The sequence below is a fragment of the Humulus lupulus genome, chromosome 2 (genome assembly GCF_963169125.1).
Source record: "Humulus lupulus chromosome 2, drHumLupu1.1, whole genome shotgun sequence".
Classification (NCBI taxonomy): Eukaryota; Viridiplantae; Streptophyta; class Magnoliopsida; order Rosales; family Cannabaceae; genus Humulus; species Humulus lupulus.
Genome location: NC_084794.1, coordinates 285,864,710 through 285,884,192, shown reverse-complemented (window position 1 = coordinate 285,884,192; position 19,483 = coordinate 285,864,710). Strand labels below are relative to the sequence as shown.

At 40.4% G+C, this 19,483-nt stretch overlaps 4 protein-coding genes across 5 annotated transcripts; 3 read left to right on the top strand and 1 right to left on the bottom strand.

Moving 5' to 3' along the window:
- Window positions 1-330: 330 nt before the first annotated feature.
- On the top strand, window positions 331-4,293 carry LOC133819627 (probable receptor-like protein kinase At5g18500). Its single transcript, XM_062252920.1, has 8 exons — window positions 331-722; window positions 968-1,634; window positions 1,749-1,853; window positions 2,236-2,358; window positions 2,440-2,610; window positions 2,770-2,899; window positions 3,061-3,273; window positions 3,731-4,293. The coding sequence occupies exons 2-8, from the start codon at window positions 991-993 to the stop codon at window positions 3,845-3,847; spliced, it is 1,503 nt and encodes a 500-aa protein (XP_062108904.1). The 5' UTR covers window positions 331-722; window positions 968-990; the 3' UTR covers window positions 3,848-4,293.
- Window positions 4,294-4,535: 242 nt separating this feature from the next.
- Window positions 4,536-6,961, bottom strand: LOC133819628 (pto-interacting protein 1). 2 transcript variants are annotated; one of them, XM_062252922.1, is made up of 8 exons: window positions 6,767-6,961; window positions 6,566-6,687; window positions 6,212-6,462; window positions 5,969-6,095; window positions 5,568-5,841; window positions 5,185-5,317; window positions 4,975-5,061; window positions 4,536-4,872 (listed from the first exon to the last, which is right to left on the bottom strand). In XM_062252922.1, exons 2-8 carry the CDS (start codon window positions 6,645-6,647, stop codon window positions 4,744-4,746), a joined length of 1,083 nt encoding a protein of 360 aa, XP_062108906.1. In that variant the 5' UTR covers window positions 6,648-6,687; window positions 6,767-6,961; the 3' UTR covers window positions 4,536-4,743. The 2 variants fall into 2 exon arrangements, with proteins under 2 accessions (XP_062108906.1, XP_062108905.1); XM_062252921.1 differs by having other exon boundaries at window positions 6,566-6,668; window positions 6,767-6,960.
- A 2,629-nt stretch (window positions 6,962-9,590) lies between these two features.
- LOC133815627 (uncharacterized) lies at window positions 9,591-11,522 on the top strand. The gene has a single exon (XM_062248443.1). It carries the CDS (start codon window positions 9,591-9,593, stop codon window positions 11,520-11,522), a length of 1,932 nt encoding a protein of 643 aa, XP_062104427.1.
- A 1,026-nt stretch (window positions 11,523-12,548) lies between these two features.
- Window positions 12,549-13,760, top strand: LOC133815626 (uncharacterized). The gene is made up of 2 exons (XM_062248442.1): window positions 12,549-12,899; window positions 13,059-13,760. Exons 1-2 carry the CDS (start codon window positions 12,549-12,551, stop codon window positions 13,758-13,760), a joined length of 1,053 nt encoding a protein of 350 aa, XP_062104426.1.
- The last annotated feature ends 5,723 nt before the right edge of the window (window positions 13,761-19,483 follow it).

The following is a 19,483-nucleotide window of genomic DNA, read 5'->3' as shown; positions in this document are numbered from 1 at the left end:
TTTTAATAAATGGATTTCCCTTAATTTTAGTAATTTGCTCTTAACATTACTTTTGATTTAATTATTAATCATAATATTCTAGTCAAAATGTGAAGTTTGACTAACAAAAGATATAATTTAAAGCCAAGGAAGAAATTAAAAGCATAATAAATGAGTGCTAATTAATTTTATGAACCGTGTAGTAGTAAATGTAAAAATATTTTGACTTTTGATTAAAATCAGATAACCCATCACCTTCAAAATTAGATTAGAAGATGCTATATGCTATTAGAAGAAAAGAAAGAGAATTGAAGAAACAGCAAAGCAAAGAAAGACAAAGGTTCCATTTTTTAATTTAGAAAAATATAGACTTTGGTATTGCTTTTGTTTTACTGTAAATTGTAATCTAGCCAAAGTGTATTATGTATGAATGTGCCCCCTTCTATCAACTACCTACCACTGATAACTCCACCCCCACCATCATCATCATCATCATCATCATCATCTCTCTAAGCTCATAATCTCTACTCTCTACTCTCCATGCTGCCACTGCCATTGCCAAAGTCAGTGCCATTGCTTGGGCTTTCTTTCTTATTAACATAACCCCACCTCCCACTTCTCTCTCTCATTCCCCATTTCCTTCTTTGCTCTAATAATCATGGAAAAAGATTTCCACTTTACAAGAGATCTAGGGCTTCATCTCATCTTCCTTTTTTGTTTCTGAGCAATACCCATCTCTTCAGGTATTTCATTTTTCCTGTTTACGGTTAAAGAAGTGGCTTTTTTAATCTTGCTGAGGCAGTTGGTAGTTGCTATTCTTTCATTTCATTGGCTCAAAAATTTTAATTGTTTTGGGAATAAATGAATGATCTGTTTTATGCTCAAATCTCATCTTCTTGTTTTTGCATAGCTGGAGTTGCTTTCTCTCTGCCATGTTTATGCATATGCTGTTAATTTTCTGATATGTGAACTTTTTTGACTTATGCAGCAAAGAACTTTTGCACCCAGAAGATGGCATCGGGTCTTAATGAGGGGTTATCCCGGAAAACTTCTGTTTTGGGCTTGAGGGTTTGGGAGCTAACTGCCATTATTGTGGGGTTGTTTATAATTCTGATTCTGTTAGTGCTATCCTTCTGTCTTTCTTCAAGAAAACGATCAAGAAGGGCCAAGAGTTCGATTCCCTTTACCCAAATTCCAAATCTTTCCAGGGAAATCAAAGAGATTAGAGTTGATCAAGTTGGTGCAAACGTTCATCACAATGTCACTTTTATGTCTCTTGATGATAAGTTTAGTGACAAGGAGATGGAGACAGTTTTGATCCATCCAAAGATGGGAGTTAATAGCAGCCAATCTGGCTCATTTACAAACATAGAGAAGGAAGGTGTGGGTGCTCAATCTGGTGAACAAGGTGGTCTCCGTATGGTTTCTGTTCACAAATCTTCACCAAATCCTGTAAGTGTTCCTTCGCCACTCTCTGGTCTGCCTGAGTTCTCTCACCTTGGTTGGGGTCATTGGTTTACACTGAGGGACTTAGAAGTTGCAACAAGTTGGTTTTCAACTGAAAATGTCATTGGTGAGGGTGGGTATGGTGTTGTTTATCGTGGTAATTTGATTAATGGTACCCCTGTTGCTGTCAAGAAGCTGCTCAACAATCTGTAAGTTGCTTCTTCCATCAGTAGCTCTACAACTTCCTTTTCCCCACACCCCATTTTTGTATGTGTAATGTTTATAACTTATAAGCTTGTGTAATGCTTTTTATCATCTTCTAGGGGACAAGCTGAGAAGGAATTCAGAGTGGAAGTTGAGGCCATTGGTCATGTGCGGCATAAGAACTTGGTTCGACTTTTGGGATATTGTATTGAAGGCACTCACAGGTATTAATACTCTTTCTTTTTCTTCTCTTTGTATGATGAGAGGGAGGGGTTGCATTTATTGGAACTGTCTTTTAGGCTGATCATTGATGTCTATGGCACTTTGCTTTAGAAAAATATTTCATAACCAATATATTAGTGGAAGCAATTCCTTATATAACTATATTGCTTTTGTCTGATTCTATTCTTGATAGTTCTATATAGTATTGGCTAAATGTTGACATAAAATTTAAGGAATATGATTTAGTAAATTGCATTGTGATTTTATATGCTTTTTTTTAAATTTCTTTGCATTGAGTTTCTTATGGAAATATGATAGAAGAGCGGTCAGCAATAATGTATATCATCAAATTTCAGTAGCCTATAACCTGACATTAAATTTCAGGATGCTGGTGTATGAGTATGTCAACAATGGCAACTTGGAGCAATGGCTCCATGGAGCTATGAGCCATCATGGATATCTTACCTGGGAGGCACGAATGAAAGTTCTTTTGGGCACTTCTAAAGCGTATGTCTTTCTACACCTTGATCTGAGGGGCTTGTCCTTGAGTATATCATCTCATTTTTACTTTACTTTTCCATCTTGCAGGCTTGCTTATCTGCATGAGGCCATTGAACCTAAAGTTGTGCACCGAGACATCAAGTCTAGCAATATCTTAATTGACGATGAATTCAATGCTAAGATATCAGATTTTGGTCTGGCAAAATTGCTGGGCGCTGGAAAGAGTCATATTACAACTAGGGTCATGGGTACCTTTGGGTTAGTAATCTTGCTTTGACGAGTAGTGGTTGCAGTTCCAACTTTAAATTATGAATAGATTTTAAACAGATGATGCTTTTGCTTCAAAGGAATGTTATGCTATGGAAAAAACTGTGTAGTGTTCAATAATCCAGTTTTATTTTGTTAACTCTTTTTCAGATATGTGGCTCCGGAGTATGCCAATTCTGGCCTTTTAAATGAGAAGAGCGATGTTTATAGTTTTGGCGTTGTGCTCTTGGAAGCAATTACCGGAAGAGACCCTGTTGATTACGGGCGGCCATCACATGAGGTATGCATAAATGTTTTTCTATGGATAGTAAGTTGAGAGATCTACATTCAATTCATCTTTGAGGTTACAATGCTCAATTTATGTAAACTTAGCTTGAAGTTTCTACAAGAGATCCCATTAAAATGCAAATTTAACACCTGCTGGGATGGTTCTTCTTGTAGGTAAATCTAGTAGACTGGCTGAAGATGATGGTTGGAAATAGGCGTTCAGAAGAGGTGGTGGATCCAAAAATTGATAATAGACCATCAACAAGTGACCTTAAAAGAGCCCTTTTGACTGCTTTGAGGTGTTTAGATCCTGATGCGGACAGAAGGCCTAAAATGAGTCAAGTTGTTCGCATGCTTGAGTCAGAGGAATATCCCATACCTCGAGAGGTTTGTTTCTTAAATAACTTTTAAGAGCATAAACTGATACACCATTCTGAACTGGTCAAGTTGTTTGCATGCTTCGGTCATTTTTCTCTGTTGGGTTTCTCAGACATGTTTTTATATATTTAAAATACTCATAGGTCATGTTTGGATAGTGGCAATTGAATTATAAAATATAAGAGAAAAATCATTGAAGACTTATTTGCCAACAATAAATTAGATGAAAATAAGTAGAAACAAAGTAGCATTTCTTTTTCCTAACTATAAAAATACATGAAGATAAGATAAAATTATCTCAGTTTTTTAATTGGATTAAGTTACATCATACAAAGAGGGCTATTTAAGTTGTTGGGTTAATTTTTTCAATATCCTCTGTAATTTGATAACAGAATTACATTATAAAAATGATCTAATCCAATCCGATCGAATCTTACTCACCAAACATGATCTGATTGGATTGCAGGGTCGGAGACACCGCAAGAGTAATGCAACATTGGCCGAGTCCCAGACAGAGAATTCTGATACAGATAAGAGTGACCACCCAGATACAAGGCCAATCAGAAGGAACAAGGGGAGATAGACTGGTGGTCAGCTCATCTCCATGTATAGAATTTGATGAACATAAGCCAATTGGCAAAGGTTGCATTTTTCTTCAGTATTTGAAATACTTGAATCTGCCTTCATTTGAGACGAAGTACAGCTGGCGGAAACGAGTGAAGATGAATTTTTTCTTTTTCTTTTTTTGAACTTTGAATACTTTGCTTGTAGATCTTGTGGGGGGTGGGGGCACCCCCGCAGCTGGTTGTGTGTACAGTTCTGGGGTTTTTCCTTCCCCTCTTAGATCATTTAGCTCGTGAGAATTACTAGGAATCCCCTCATTGCAAAGGAAAATCTATTAAAGAAAACAAAGGAACTGATTTTTGTGATCATAACTATAAGGAATTTTAATTTCTGTGAACCGAAATATATTATCTGTGGAACCACTTGTTCTGTTTTAAATGTCAATGCTTTTTTATTTTTATGTTATGGACCACTTCTCCATTTTTTTATTTATCATACATTTTAGCCTACAAGTGGCATAAGTAGTCAACCACAGCATTAAATTCCCAAGTGATAAATATTTTCTAGCTACACTAATCCACAAGACAAGTGACCCCAAAAGGGGAAAAAGAAAAAACTTTCTAGCATACTAATCCACAAGACAATTGACCCCAAAAGGGGAAAGAGAAGAAAAAGAAAGAAATTTCAAATAATAGAAAGAAACCATCTCCATCATAATCAACACTTGTATAATTCAATCTATAGAATGATAATGTCAATTACAAAGCTCTAGTAACGACCATAAGAGGCCAAATGATGGAAGCCAAGGGAAACCAATAAAACTTTGAGTAGAACCATTCTGTGTACAAAACAAATCTTTAACATTATATTCCACTATAAAGAGGTCGGGGAATTCATATTCATTGTAGTGGCGCTTCACTGTGGCGGACCTGGACTTGGCGCTGGCCGAGGATTCAACAAAGGCTGTAGAGCTTTGACTACAATGCTCATATTTGGACGGAAATCGGCTTCATACTGCACACACAAGGCAGCAACAGCAGCCAACTGTTGGAAGACACAAATGTGATTAGAACGATTCGAAGTCATGTTATTCGTATGTAGTTAGTTGTATGCATGGAAATCGGCAAGGAAAATTATGTTTCTTACCTTTGCAACTGCCTTTGGAGGGTATTCTCCATTCAGTCTAGCATCAACACACTGCTTCACCTTGTCTTCACTGAGTTTTGGTGTAGCCTAACAGAAACCAGAATTATTAGACCATATATATCTTAAAATAAAACTGTAAAACTTTAACCAAGAAAACTCCATTATACGAGCTACTGATAGAGTAGACAAGGACTAAGATGAAATCAATACCCATGTCACAAGGCTCTGTTGTCCACGTGGCAATGTATGATCAACAGGTTTACGGCCAGTCAAAAGTTCCAGCAAGACAACACCAAAACTGTAGACATCACTCTTTGAACTCAGCTGTCCAGTCATTGCATATCTGCCATCCAAAACAGAAAACTTAGGTCCAATGTGTTTCAAGATATCAATGGCACAAAAATCTGACAATTCTAATATGTTTGAGCATAAAGCTGACTACATTACTAAGTATTCTAATGTTCACAACCTTTGCAAAAACCAATTCTAACTATACTTTTCATCTTACCCTTCAACACTCAAGGAGGTGATCTTTATTATTGTTATCAACTTTGTATTATAATGTATATAGTGAAAATGAAAAGAGAACATACTCTGGAGCATGGTAACCAAAAGTCCCAAGAACACGAGTAGAATGAAGTCGGGCTGCTGCATCGGGGGCTTGATTAGAGAGATCGAAATCAGCAATTTTTGCAACATCATAGTCAAAAAGTAGTATATTGCTGGACTTAATATCACGATGTATGATATGGGGCTGAGCCTTTTCATGTAAATACTCAAGACCTCTAGCTGCTCCTACAGCAATTTTAACTCTTTGAGGCCATGAGAGAACTGGACCTGGTTGTGCTCCTTTGACACCCTTCTTTCCTGTTTCAACATATTGTTAAGCAACAGAGAAATCATGTCAACAAATTGATCGAAATGCAAACATACGTTACAATGTAGGAGTGCAAATAAGAGTTGAAAGCACAGAAGTACTTGGCAAAATACCAACCATGAAGAAGATCATGAAGAGATCCATTAGAAGCATACTCATATGCAAGGACTCGGAGTGGACCATCCACACAATAACCAAGAAGCTGGACGACATTTTCATGTTTTAGTCTTGATACCATGGAGATCTGGAAAATTATGAGGTATAATGAGTAACTGAATAGAGAATAAAGAGGTTTGCATATCATATCATATCATATTATATCATATCAATGATCAATTGTAGAAAGAATAAAGTAACAACCTGAGCTAAAAACTCTTGTTCTGGCTGTTTACTTGAATCTAACTTCTTGATAGCTGCGGTTTGCCCAGTTTTCAAAACACCGCGATACACTCTTCCATATGAGCCCTCTCCAATCAAGGCCTTGGTGCCAAAACTATCGGTCATCTCTTTCAAGTCATCAATTGAAATGCCAGGCACAGCAATGGGTTGGACAGGAACAGTCCTGATCTCTCTTGGTGCGGCTTCTCTAGCGTAATGGCCTCCACTATTGCCTATATTAAGGTAATTACTTAGTCATGAATCTGCCTACACATGCAGTAGTATTAAGCTAAAGAAACTAAGAAAAGGGGGCCAAAAGAGAATCAGAATCATCACCTGGAGCAGAATTGGGCATGAATTGTCCATTATCGGTGGCTCTATGAACGTCATCTTCCTGACAACACCTGAAGCAACTCATGATGATGGTTTGTACTTTGTTCTGTTCCAGCAGTTTAAACCTTTTAAAGTTGGAATTTCATGTGATCATAATCAAAGTCAATACTCATAGACCGTGTAAAAGAGGAAGAAAACTCTGACCTTTTCAAGAGGAAGAAGTAATCTTAACTGGGTCTCTGTCTTCTTGGTCTTCTAATTGAAGCTATTCATAGAAGTTGAAATCTTTGAGAGGTGTATGTGATGAACTCAAGTGATAAGTACAGAGACTCATAAGAAAAATCTGACCTTCGGCAAATGGGTCCTCGGTTTCTAATTCAAGATATTTATGAAAAGTTAAGGCATTGGCTATTAAGAGGGTGCCCTGTTCTGTTCTCACAATTGCGAAGAATTGACTTTTTTGTTTTTTTGGTGGGTTATGACACAATATTGTTCCTTGTGTCTTTAATTTATCAATTAAGTCCTTAAATATTTTTTTTTAACACTTTTTAGTAATTAAGTAAACAGTAGCAACTAATTTCATATTTATTTATCTTTTTTAAAAAATTATTCATTGAATTCGTCTTAAATTTATAATATAATTTTTAAATTTGTTATTAATTAGTATGTATATTATAATGATTAAAAATGTGCTTTTTATATACTCCTTTTTTTTCCTCTCCACGCTGTTTTCTGAATAATCCAATCATACATTCTTAAAATTCCTTAAAAAAGATTTTCAGACCCCAACAATTATTTTTTTTTTCTTTTTACTCCTTCTAAAAATATTTTAGTGCAAAATTACCCATTTATAAATAATGAAAAAAATTATTTTCACTTCTGTAATTTATTATTTAAAAAAAAAAAGTTAAAGCATTTTTGACACTCTCACTTAATAATATTTTTTTAAGAATACAAAAATTAATTACATTTTTAAATTTATTTTTAATTCAAAATAAATATAAATAATTTCAAATAAAAAAAGTTTATTTCATTAGAATTAAAATTATAAATATATTCACAATATTCTATTTCATATTTGTAAAAATTAATGTACAAAATAAAATTCTTTAAAATAATTATTTTGAAGTTGTGCGAAAAAAATTAAATTTTAATTTCTTAATATTTAAAAAGAAGATTTATGTTAATTTATGAAAATTATATATTTGATAATAATAAATTAATTAATTAAAATGAGTTTAACGAGAAAAGTAAGCAATGTCAAAAGTCACACCCTTATTAAAAACCCAATACCAATTACTAATAGAAGGATGACCACTTTATAATTGGTTAGTGATACCCCATAATATTTATTAAATTTAAATATGTGTGACTCAATATTAAATTGCACCAATAGCGATACGCTATCTCTTTATGATGTTGGATACACTGGTGTCCCATTTGGTGCTTTAAATTCAAAGAAGAGGGCCTGAAAGTCTTTTATTTATTTTGGATATTTTATTAGTGAATACAAAGTTTTATAATTTTTTTAATAAATAAAATTAAAAAATGTGGGTGGAAGGGAGCCATGGCCTGGCCAGCTATTTATTCCTTTATTGAGAGGTTTGGGTTTTATAAGATGCAAGCAAATATCAAGTATGTCTTATCCTTTTGGGCAATCATTCTGTTACTGATCCAAACCAAATAAAGTTTGACAGTTTCTTCTTTGCTGGAATTCGTTGGCCTCTCACTTGTTGTCATTACCCATTTCATTAATTTTCTTTTACGAAACCTTTTCTTGTATTTCAGTACGAGTCTGCACATGGCTCCTGTGTGTGTTTTTATTCACAATCGAAGAATATAGTCTTAAATAATCAATTTTCTTTCTCAGCTTTGTACTTTCGAGTTGTACACCAATCGATCTAAAATTTGTGGAATATTTTGGATTTGGAGTTGGTCAAAGAGTTAGGTTTGTCTTTGGACCAAGCAGCAGAATGTCTTTTAGCAGGTACCAAATATTACAATAGTGGACACCAAACTATTTTTACTATTATTTTAGTCATTGTATTTTGTGTTATTAGTCCTTTAAATTCTTTATTTTGATAAATAGACCATTTAAACTAATTAATTAAATAATTAATGAATTATTAATTATATTATATATATTGATTTAAAATTCATTTTCATTAATTTAAAAAAATATTAAAAAAAGTAATTTTAAAAAAATTATAAACTATTATTTAACATCTTTTATTAGAATAAATTTTTTAATTAAAAAAAAGATCATCTTCTTCCAGAAACACCGATCATATTTTTATGAAAAAAAAGGAGAGACAAGTTGTTTAAACTTTGGGTAAGAAATTAGAAAACTAAAACTAAAAAAATTCAAAAAAATTTAAAATTCTCATTGTTGGGCCCAAAATGTTCGGCCCAAAAACCATTTCCTCATTTATCAAATATTCAAAATGGAACGTTTTGGCGTATAGAAGTTCCGAAGGCAGAAGCTGTGGGTCAGAGGCGCGGACCGGAATGGTGACTGTGCATCGTCCATTACTGGGAGAAGCCTCCAGATATAGAAAGACAAATTGTTGCTCCAACAATTGGCGCCGTCTATGGGAAACGAAAAACATTTCGGCCTTAGCCACGTCGTCGAACCAAGAAATCAAGATCCCTTACGAACCCAAAAATCATGCCACCAAAAGGCAACGGAGTTTCGGGCCCAGTCGCACAGAATGTCCCTCCGGCGGACGTGAGCGACCAGATCGATAGGATGTGTCGCCTGTTGGAGGCGAGCCAGTAGCGGTCCGACGAAGCAATCAAGACATTGGCCGAAGCCCAAGCTAGGCTCAAAGCCGAGATTGCTGAGCTGCGCAGGTCCGCTGACACAACCCGCAACACCCAAGCCCACGACAATCTTGATTCTAGCAGATCTGAAGTTCTAATCGACCGCGTTAATTCCCTTCATCAAAACATGAGCCCAGGTAACGAAAGATCCCAAGGCATCCCGCCATCCTCCGGGGCCGAAGAGCGACAAGCCCCAACCTTTGACATGCATGGGCGGGCGGAAGCAGAACCCACCGGACCCGCTCAGCCAGCAGCCGAAATTCGGCCTCAACGCACCACACCTCAAGCCGCACACGATTCTCCCTCTGAAGGTCGTGTTCCCTCGATCCGGTTCTTGGACAGTTGGAAAGAAGACATGATGAGGGAAATGATGCAGAAGTTCTCAGATGGGCGATCAGCCTACGCCACCGAACATTTGGATCTAGTATCAAGAACCACTGAGAAATCGCCTTTCTCGGAATGGATTCAGAATGAGCCAAAGCCTCGAGACTTCATCATCCCTTCCCTGCCTGCGTTCAATGGAAAGGGAGACCCACTAAACCATTTATTCCAATTTCAACAGAAGATGGCATTAGAAGCTAATAACGAAGCCATTCAATGCAAAGTCTTTTCAATGACTTTCTCCGGGCCAGCTCTGTTATGGTTCCGACAATTAAAGCCCGGGTCACTCAACAGTTTTAGTGATCTCCGACGGACCTTCTTACAGCAATACAGTACGAACCAAGAGGCACCCAGAAAAATGGCTGATCTCTATCGGATTGAACAGGGGGGGAATGAACATCCGAATGCATACTTACAGCGTTTCATTGACCTCGTGCATCAAATCCACGACGTCGACCCACTCACCGCAGCAAATCTCTTCGTCAAAAGTTTGCAGGTGGGATCTCTCTTACATGAGAATCTCACCATGACACCACCATACGACATGGCAGACGTGCAGACCCGAGCCGAGGGCGTCTTCAGGGTCTTGGAATTTCGAGAACGCGCACAGAAGAAGTCTTCACTCATCTCTGCTCCGCCAACAAATAATCCTCCACCACCTGCTAGGGATGACAAGAGGAAGCGGAACCAAACATATCTCACGAAGGAAGGAAAAAGGCCAAGACAGGATCGGCAGTCATCACGATACCCGTCTTTCGAATACACCGTCCCGCAAGAAGTCATTTATGAAGAAAATAAAGACAGACCTATCTGGCGAGAGCCCTACAAAATTACCATTCCTTCTGACAGAAGGGATAAAAGCAGATACTGTCTCTTCCACAAAGATCACGGTCATACGATTGCTGAATGCCACAACTTGAACAATCAGATCCAAGCCTTCATGAGGAGTGGGAGGCTTACCCAATACATCAAGGAGACGGGCAGACCAGGCCCCTCACGGCATAATCCCGCTTCTGCCCCCGCTCCACAAGCGTCAGACCCCGTGCATGCAGCCTCTGACAGCACCCAGGAGCCTCTTAAGCAAGTCCCTATGATCCATGGGATCGTAGAACCCACTGACAATCAAGAGCATACAACCAAAGTCCATAAAAGGATGGAGGAACGAGTGAAGCGATACAAATCATTAGGCCACGTGGTCAATCTCGTCACTTCAGAAGACAGAAGCTACCCAGCCTCTGCAATCACCTTCACCGATGCTGACCTGAAGGGCGTACACCTACCCCATGATGATCCACTCGTCCTTTCCCTACAGGTTGACCATTGCCAGCTGGGCAGAGTTCTGATCGACGGGGGCAGTGGGGTCGACATCCTCTTCTGGGAAGCCTTCCAGAAGATGGGGCTAGAGGAGAATCAGATTCGACCCTTCACCACGCCCATTTTGGGCTTCAACAGCCAAAGAGTATATCCGAAGGGCGTCATTCGCTTAACTGTGGTGGCCGCAGAACGCGCCCTGCCAGTAGAATTTCTCATTATAGATTCCACCACAAGCTACAACGCCATCATGGGGAGAAATTGGATCCACCGGATGCAGGGGGTAGTCTCAACTCTACATCAGGTGATGCGGTGTCAATCACTCAACGGGCGCTACACCGTCGATATCAAGGGCTGCCAGAAGCAGGCCAAAAAGTGCTTCCTTACCTTGAAAGACATAAATAGCTCTGGCACTGCTTCCCATAACGACTCCCCTGACAAATAGCAATTACAGCAGGACCTACCAGCGTGCCTAAAAGGAATCGATCTAGAGGAAGACCAAGAAAAACCCCTAGTTACGCTGGATACCTTAGAACAAGTGGGTCTAGACGACGCTGACCCGTCTAAGACAGTGCTGGTAAGTACCAAGCTCTCTGGAGAAGAGAGACAGACCCTCATACAATTTCTCAAGACCAGAATGAGAACTTTCGCCTGGTCACCACATGACATACCCAGAATAGACTCCTCCGTCATGAGTCACAGCCTAAATATCTCCAACAACTTCCCACCTGTCAAGCAGAAGCAGAGGAGGTTCGCTCCAGAGGTGAATTAAGTCATACAAGAGGAGGTCAAACGGCTCCTGAGCACAGGGGCGATAGAAGAATGCCTATATTCCAGTTGGTTTGCCAACCCCGTCGTGGTCCCAAAGAAGAATGGGAAAAAGAGAGTGTGCATAGATCACACAAATTTAAATAAAGCATGTCCCAAAGATAGCTACCCTCTACTGAAGATCGATCAGATGATAGACACCATGGCAGGATATGAAAGAATGAGCTTCCTCGACGCTTACTTTGGATACAATCAGATCCCCATGAAATCAGAAGATCGGATTCACACGACTTTCATAACAGAAGGTGGTTTATATTGCTACAAAGTTATGCCCTTCGGTCTAAAGAATGCAGGCGCAACGTACCAAAGGCTGATGCACAAGCTGTTTTCCTCATTGCTCGGGAGAAATATGGAGATTTATATTGATGACATGGTCATCAAGTCCAAACAAAGCTCTTCACATATAGACGACTTGACCGAGTGCTTCGACATCCTTGATGCTTTTAAAATGAAATTAAACCCCTCTAAATGCGTCTTCGGGGTGTCCTCTGGACAGTTCTTGGGGTACGTCGTCAGTCAGAGGGGCATCGAGGCGAACCCAACACAGATTGCGTCCCTCTCAGAAGTCAAAGAACCCTGAACCATCCGAGACATACAGGCTCTGACGGGCAAAATAGTAGCATTAAGCCGATTCATATCACGAATGTCTGACCGTTGCCAGCCCTTCTTGCAGTGCATAAGAAAATCTGCCAACACCACTTGGGGACCGGAGCAAAGAAAAGCGTTGGAAGAACTGAAAACTTATTTGAGCTCCCCTCCTATATTGAGCTCCCCCATAGCTAATGAAGATTTATTCTTATACCTGTTCGTCTCACAATTCGCTGTGAGTTCTGTTCTCTTTCGAGAAGAAGCCAATTGTCAAAAGCCAGTGTTCTACTACAGCAAGATGCTCCTGGACGCTGAAACTCGTTACAGTATGATGGAAAAGTTGGCACTCGCACTCCTTATGGCAAAGAAGAAGTTATGGCAATATTTTGAAAGCCACACCATCATTGTATATACGGACTATCCATTAAAGTAAGTATTGAGTAAGCCCGACCTCTCTGGAAGGTTATCTAAATGGGCAATTGAGCTAGGGACGTACGATATTCACTTCTCGCCACGAAAAGCTAAAAAAGGACAGATACTGGCTGACTTCCTGGTTGAAATTCAGTCGTTCACCCCTGACACTCTGCCAGAATTGTTAGAGTCAGAAGATCAATGGGTGTGGACGATGCATACTGACGGAGCATCCAATTCCCAAGGGGCTGGTATTGGCATCGTCTTAGAAGCTCCCTCGGGCCTCAAAATCGAAGAAGCCATTTGTTTAGAGCAATCCACGATGAATAATGAAGCAGAATATGAGGCACTAATCTATGGTTTAGAACTAGCACGAGAAATGGGCATCCAACGTCTGAATGTCAGAGGAGACTCACAGCTTATGATAGAGCAAGTGGCTGGAAATTTCGATACTAAAGCACCCCATCTGGCTAGCCTTTTACAGAAGGTAACTGACTTGCGATCGCATTTTCGCCAGTTCGAACTCACACAAGTACCTAGGGAGAAAAATCAGAAGGCCGATGCCCTTGCCAAATTAGCCTCTGCAGGAGGTTGCACGCGCCAGTCCTCCATATCTATAAGTCGATCAAGCAAAGACATGGAAGTCTATTCATCCTCATCAGAACCTGAATGCTGGATGGATCCAATCATAAGATACTTGTCCACCTCCGAACTCCCACCTAACCCAAAAGATGCAAAACTTCTGCGCCTTCGGGCACAGCATTATTCCATAATCCATGGGACGCTGTATCGCAAGTCCTTCAACGGTCCCTACCTACGGTGTTTGCGTCCATCAGAAGCTAAAAAATTGCTATAAGAGATACATAAAGGGACATGCGGGAATCACGCAGGGGGACGGAATCTGGCACACAAAGCACTTACAGCGGGGTATTACTGGCCATACATGATGACAGAGGCACGTGACTATGCCAAAAAATGCGACAAATGCCAACGATTCGCACCCACCATCCATCAACCTGCTCAAACCTTACACTCCATTGTTTCACCTTGGCCTTTTGCAAAATGGGGTATGGATGTGGTAGGTGAACTACCTAAGGCTGCTGGAGGAAGGCGGTATGCTCTTGTAGCCACTGATTACTTCACAAAATGGGTTGTGGCAGAGGCATACGTCACAGTCAGCAAAACAGACATTATGTCCTTCATTTGGAAGCATATCATATGTCAATTTGGGATACCATGGGAGATAGTCGTGGACAATGGAACCCCGTTCCAAAATGCGAAGGTACAAGAACTATGTGACACATACAAGATCAAGATGAGCTTTGCCTCTGTCACTTACCCACAAGGCAACGACCAAGCAGAAGCTTCCAAGAAAGTTATCTTTGCCAACATTAAGAAGAACTTAGAAGATAAAAAAGGAGCATGGGCAGAAGAACTACCAAAAATGTTATGGGCATGTCGGACAACAAAAAGATCCTCTACGGGAGAATCTCCCTTTGCCATGGTATATGGGACAAAGGCCATCATACCAACAGAAGTGGGCCTACCTACACTTCGAACAGAGATCGCATCTGATCAAACAACAAACAACATTAAACTATTACACAACCTAGACCTTCTGGAAGAAGTATGCACGGTGGCACAATTACGACTAGAAAATTATCAAAAGGCTGCAGAACGCTACTACAACAAAAGAGTCCACTCACGCACATTTCGAGAAGGTGATTGGGTTCTGCGTAAAGTCACAGGCAACAAGAAGAAGCTAGAACCTAATTGGGAAGGGCCTTTCGAAATCATTAAAGTACTAGGCAAAGGGTCTTACACCCTAAAGAATGTACGTAGTGGGAAAATCATGCCTCGTACTTGGAATTCAATGTCTTTGAAACAATATTATTGTTAATAGTTGTACTGTGCAATTCAAAAGTAATACAACAACTTTCCATTTTTTCACATTCTTTCAAATTTCCTTTATATTCAATTTCTTGACATTATTATCCACTATATTACACCAAGCCAGACACGTGACAATCAACTTTTCACTCGAAAGGTTTCCTCAATTATATCCCCACCTACCTTTGTTCAAAAATAACATTATTCACGTGCACTCAAAAACCACCTATCACAATGGCTATAAATTAATAATTATCTGAATGCTCGAAGTTGCCAACCTCCCCTAGTAATACACCGTATGTCTTTAATCTCAATACATACGTTACCCACACCTACACTCCAATAAACAAAGAGCAATAATAATGCACAGCGAAGATCACACCCCGCACATTGGCACCAGGCTGAATCTCAGCAGATCGTGGCAGCAAGGCCACTACACACAATTTGCGTACATGGCCAGCCATTTCGCAGTCTAATTTTCCCTGACTATGCCGATCTGGCCGTCCAACGGAGGTGCACTGCAAACCCTACCCTCTTACCCGCATAAGAGGAGCACCTTCTGCTGTCTACTCTGCCCTGACTATCACAGCAGAACCATCAGCTGTCATGCTTCGGATTCCTCACCAGTGCACACTAGCTGGTTTGTCAATCCAAGGCTGGGAGGAACTTTTCCCGCAGTCGCACCCATATCCTACACGAAGGGTGCCTCTAACAGGATACACGACAGCCCAAACAAGCCATCACTATACTACACAGTATGGGTGCATTGGAAAGATACCCCTCCTCACAATCTTGACCTCTTTGCCAACTCTATGCTTTGTCCCCCGCGTTCGGTCTGAATCACATTAACCCCTCTGATCTCATGGGAAAGTTTCAGCCCCCAGAGGCCGAACCCGTTCCGATCAAGACCATTACAAAACTCCCTACGCGTAAGAAGGTCTACCACTCAACAATAATGACAACGCCGCAGAAGTACAACACTTTTATCACTACAACTTAAATTGGCAGATGCTAAGCATGGGCACGCATATTTGCTCAATTCCTTTCTCAATAAACAAAAATGAATATTTGTACTATGCACGATCAGAAGGCGATGTATACTCAAAAATGGCAATAAATCAGAAGTTGTTATTTATAAATTATGTTACATTAACGACAGTTTTAATTCCTGATTTCATAATTGATCTATTCTCTATGAACAACTATTTTTTTGCCCATAATTAATCTCATTCAATACGATGCATGTACTCTGCCATCGCACTCTCTAGCTTCGGATGGCCTAACCCATAGCGTTCACACGATATGTAGTACGGGATGCCACTTCTGATAAGCTCTTCCATAGCCCACGTTGAGTAAAGCCACTGTGGGTTGTCAAAGATTCTCCTCAAAAAGGGAACCTTCGTCCACTCACGGTGCTCACCTGCAACAACAATGTTGTCAGCTCCAACCCATCACCAAAACACCAAGACTGATCATTCACACAACACTTAACTGGGCATTCTCTCCCACCATCTGTATAATCTTTCGCTGTATCTCGCACGCAATGGCCTGAAGGGTCTATGAAGCTTCTGATCCGAATAAACCATATGACTCACACCTGTCATCACGCCTTCGATTAAGTCCTAAACAACAACGAACACATCCAATACACACACCAAGACAACCAACAGGAAACAAAGCTCTATTTGTATTGATAATTTGCTCTATTACAATCATCTACATACTAGCGGCCAAAATAGCCCAAAGAATGTATATACAGAAATTAATTCAAAGCAAAACATGACAGAATTTAACAAAACGATAGTGTGTCGTTCATTCTACGACACCTTTTTCACCATCTGGCTTGGCCTCTGCGACAGACGCGAATCCTGATGCCTTCTGATCAGACGCCACATTGGCAACACTATCTTCAACAGCTTCCCCGTTGGCATTATACATCGACCCCAGCACGTCGCCCCTCAACTTCAACTTCTCCAGATGACACGGCGGATAGGAAATCTGCAGATCCTCAAGTTCATTCAAGTACTTGTCGACATCATACTCTCCTATTTTTACATCGACGCTTTTACAATACATCTCTAGTTTTGCCCATTTCTCCTCTGGGGTCTGCTTCTTATTACGTAATGCCAGATCCAGATACTTCGCAGTATCTACCTCAGCCACCCTCACAAGTTTGCATTCGGTGATCTCTCGATCTCGAATGTGCTGCCTTGTGGCTTCAATCACCACCTGTAACGCCCCAACTCCTGGGACCGTTACGGTGTGCCTTGTAAATAGTGCTAAACTCGCTAATCGAGTCATTTGGCCAAAATCGTGAACTAAGTATGATTAGCGGTTTAGGGATTAAAAACTTTGGTTAAGATGTAACGTTTCACTAGAACGTTTAACATATACATTGGGATCCCGAAAATATAATTTCAGAGTCTATTACAGAAAATATTTACAACATGCCGTTCTAAGCGGCAAAACAGGGTTCAACCCTAGTTCCACTTTAAACCTCGGCCGTGGCGGACGAGCAGCTGCATATGTACACGTCATCACCTAAGCTCTCCAACTCAAGAATGGTCCAGCTTCCTCTTGCCTTTACCTGCACCACGTAGCACCCGTGAGCCGAAGTCCAGCAAGAAAACCCAATAAAGCATGATATAATATCAACAACGATCATAATAACCATTCAGGACTATCAGTCCAAGCAAATAGGTGACAATAGCCAAAAGTCACAATAATGAGCATCGCTCCTTCTAGCCATGTGACGATAGGGTCACCAGGGCTTAACTGAAAAGTGATCCTTTCATAAGTTTGATTAGGACAGGTGCATGGTGAATGGTCACCAACATAACCTTCCTCCCGACCCTAGAGTCGTGCAATGGACAGCGTCCCTTGGCCATGTGACAAACAGTCACCGGGGTCATATACCTTGGCCATAAACATCTGGTCGTAGACCAGGCAAGCGCTTAATAGTTCTTCGACCTTAAGGTCGGTCTGGCATTAATGCCATAAATCCATTCAATGCATGATTCTCGACTTAAGCTTGATTAGGACAGGTGCGAGGTGTTCAGTCACCAACATAACCTTCCTCACGACTCTAGAGTCGAAACTATGGACAACGTCCCTTAGCCATGTGAAAAACGGTCACCAGGGTCATATACCTTGGCTATAGTCATCTGGTCGTAGACCAGGCAAGCGCTTATAAGTTTCTCGACCTTAAGGTCGGTCTGGCATTAATGCTATAGAGCCATTCAATGCAAAATTCTCGACTTTAGAGTCGGTCCCTGACTAGTCAGTGTCAATCACAAGTAAGACATGCCACCAATCACATATCACATGTTCCACATCCATAAACGAGGCATTTAGCATGCTTACCAAACAGGTAGTAGTGCTATTAGGGCCATGCATAAACACAGAGGCTCAAGCTCTGAACAGTATCATACTCAGTATATAAAGCATGTCCCAAACACATGTTTCACATGCATCATCTGCAATATCCAGCAATCTAACATGCATCAATAACAGCCATGCATGTCACGTTTAATAGTCAACCAACATGCATCAAGAGTAGCCATGCATGTCATACATATTAATCAACCGACATGCATCATATAGTAACCACGCATGTCATACTCATTAATCAACCAACATGCATCATAATATCCATGCATGTCACATATACACAGGGTGCAGTTTTCTTACCTCAAAGCCGAGCTAGAACGATTAAAAGAACGACCCTTGAGAACGATTAACTTTTAGTCCTTTAGCGGTCACCTAGTCATAACCAAATATAAGGTATCATTAATAAAAACGATAACTGAGGGTTCCCAAACCAAATCCCAGCCCCCGACACCTCAAACACTACCCAACCAGGTACTAGGTTCAACCCCGAGGCCTATGGTTTGAATCTCCGAGCTAAAAACCACACTTTAACAAAATTAGCCTTAAGGGCCGCGGCGCGCCCTTCAGACAGAAGGGCTCCCTCCTGACAGACACCAAGGGCCGCGGCGCACCCCTGCTGCGCCGCGGCGCCCAGCCCAGACCAGCTAAGTCGGCCACACACACCAGAATTTTAACCCTGTGTTTTCCCTCTCAAACCAGTCCCTCAAACCATCTCCAAACCTCCTCCAAACACATAATTAAACCCCTAGACATCACTCATAACCTCCCCTCATCAAAACCCAATCCTATAATCCATCAAAACCCCTTTGAATCCAAGCTTCTAACAAAGATCAAAAGCTGAAAACCAAAGCTTGAAAACAGAGCACCACCTGAAGTAAGTGACTAGAACTCACCTTGAATCCTGTTTTGAGCCCCCTTTGATGGTTGTTATAGGTTCCCTAGCTGCCACCTTTAATCCCCTAGCTTAACACCTCCATTTGAGCTCTCAAAAATTCAAAGAAAAGTGAGGGAAGAAGCTTGTACGGGATGGAAGGGAGAATGAGGATATAGGCTCTGTTTTAATATCAATCTACAGCCTTCAAATCATATATATCCTTAGGGTTAAAAGACTAAAATGCCCTTATGTCATCTAAAGCCTTTCAAGCCACTCTAGGGGGTATAATTGGTACTTTTAGCTTAACCCGTTAATCATAATTAACGCTTCCCAATTCCCGCTAATCTCAATATCCTCAAACACCAATAATTCACATCTCATTACCCTTTAATCCCCGGTAACGCTATAACCATTAATATCACCCC

What these genes read in the sequence shown, in the direction of transcription:
- LOC133819627 (XM_062252920.1), top strand. Translation starts at nt 991, where the DNA reads ATGGCATCGGGTCTTAATGAGGGGTTATCCCGGAAAACTTCTGTTTTG. An exon ending in CTTTTGGGCACTTCTAAAGC is followed by an intron (nt 2,359 to 2,439) that starts GTATGTCTTTCT and finishes TCCATCTTGCAG; the next exon opens with GCTTGCTTATCTGCATGAGG. An exon ending in AATATCCCATACCTCGAGAG is followed by an intron (nt 3,274 to 3,730) that starts GTTTGTTTCTTA and finishes ATTGGATTGCAG; the next exon opens with GGTCGGAGACACCGCAAGAG.
- LOC133819628 (XM_062252922.1), bottom strand. Translation starts at nt 6,647, where the DNA reads ATGAGTTGCTTCAGGTGTTGTCAGGAAGATGACGTTCATAGAGCCACC. An exon ending in TCTTCATGATCTTCTTCATG is followed by an intron (nt 5,842 to 5,968) that starts GTTGGTATTTTG and finishes ATGTTGAAACAG; the next exon opens with GAAAGAAGGGTGTCAAAGGA. An exon ending in CTCCAAAGGCAGTTGCAAAG is followed by an intron (nt 4,873 to 4,974) that starts GTAAGAAACATA and finishes GTCTTCCAACAG; the next exon opens with TTGGCTGCTGTTGCTGCCTT.
- LOC133815627 (XM_062248443.1), top strand. Translation starts at nt 9,591, where the DNA reads ATGCATGGGCGGGCGGAAGCAGAACCCACCGGACCCGCTCAGCCAGCA.
- LOC133815626 (XM_062248442.1), top strand. Translation starts at nt 12,549, where the DNA reads ATGTCTGACCGTTGCCAGCCCTTCTTGCAGTGCATAAGAAAATCTGCC. An exon ending in TTGAAAGCCACACCATCATT is followed by an intron (nt 12,900 to 13,058) that starts GTATATACGGAC and finishes GTTGAAATTCAG; the next exon opens with TCGTTCACCCCTGACACTCT.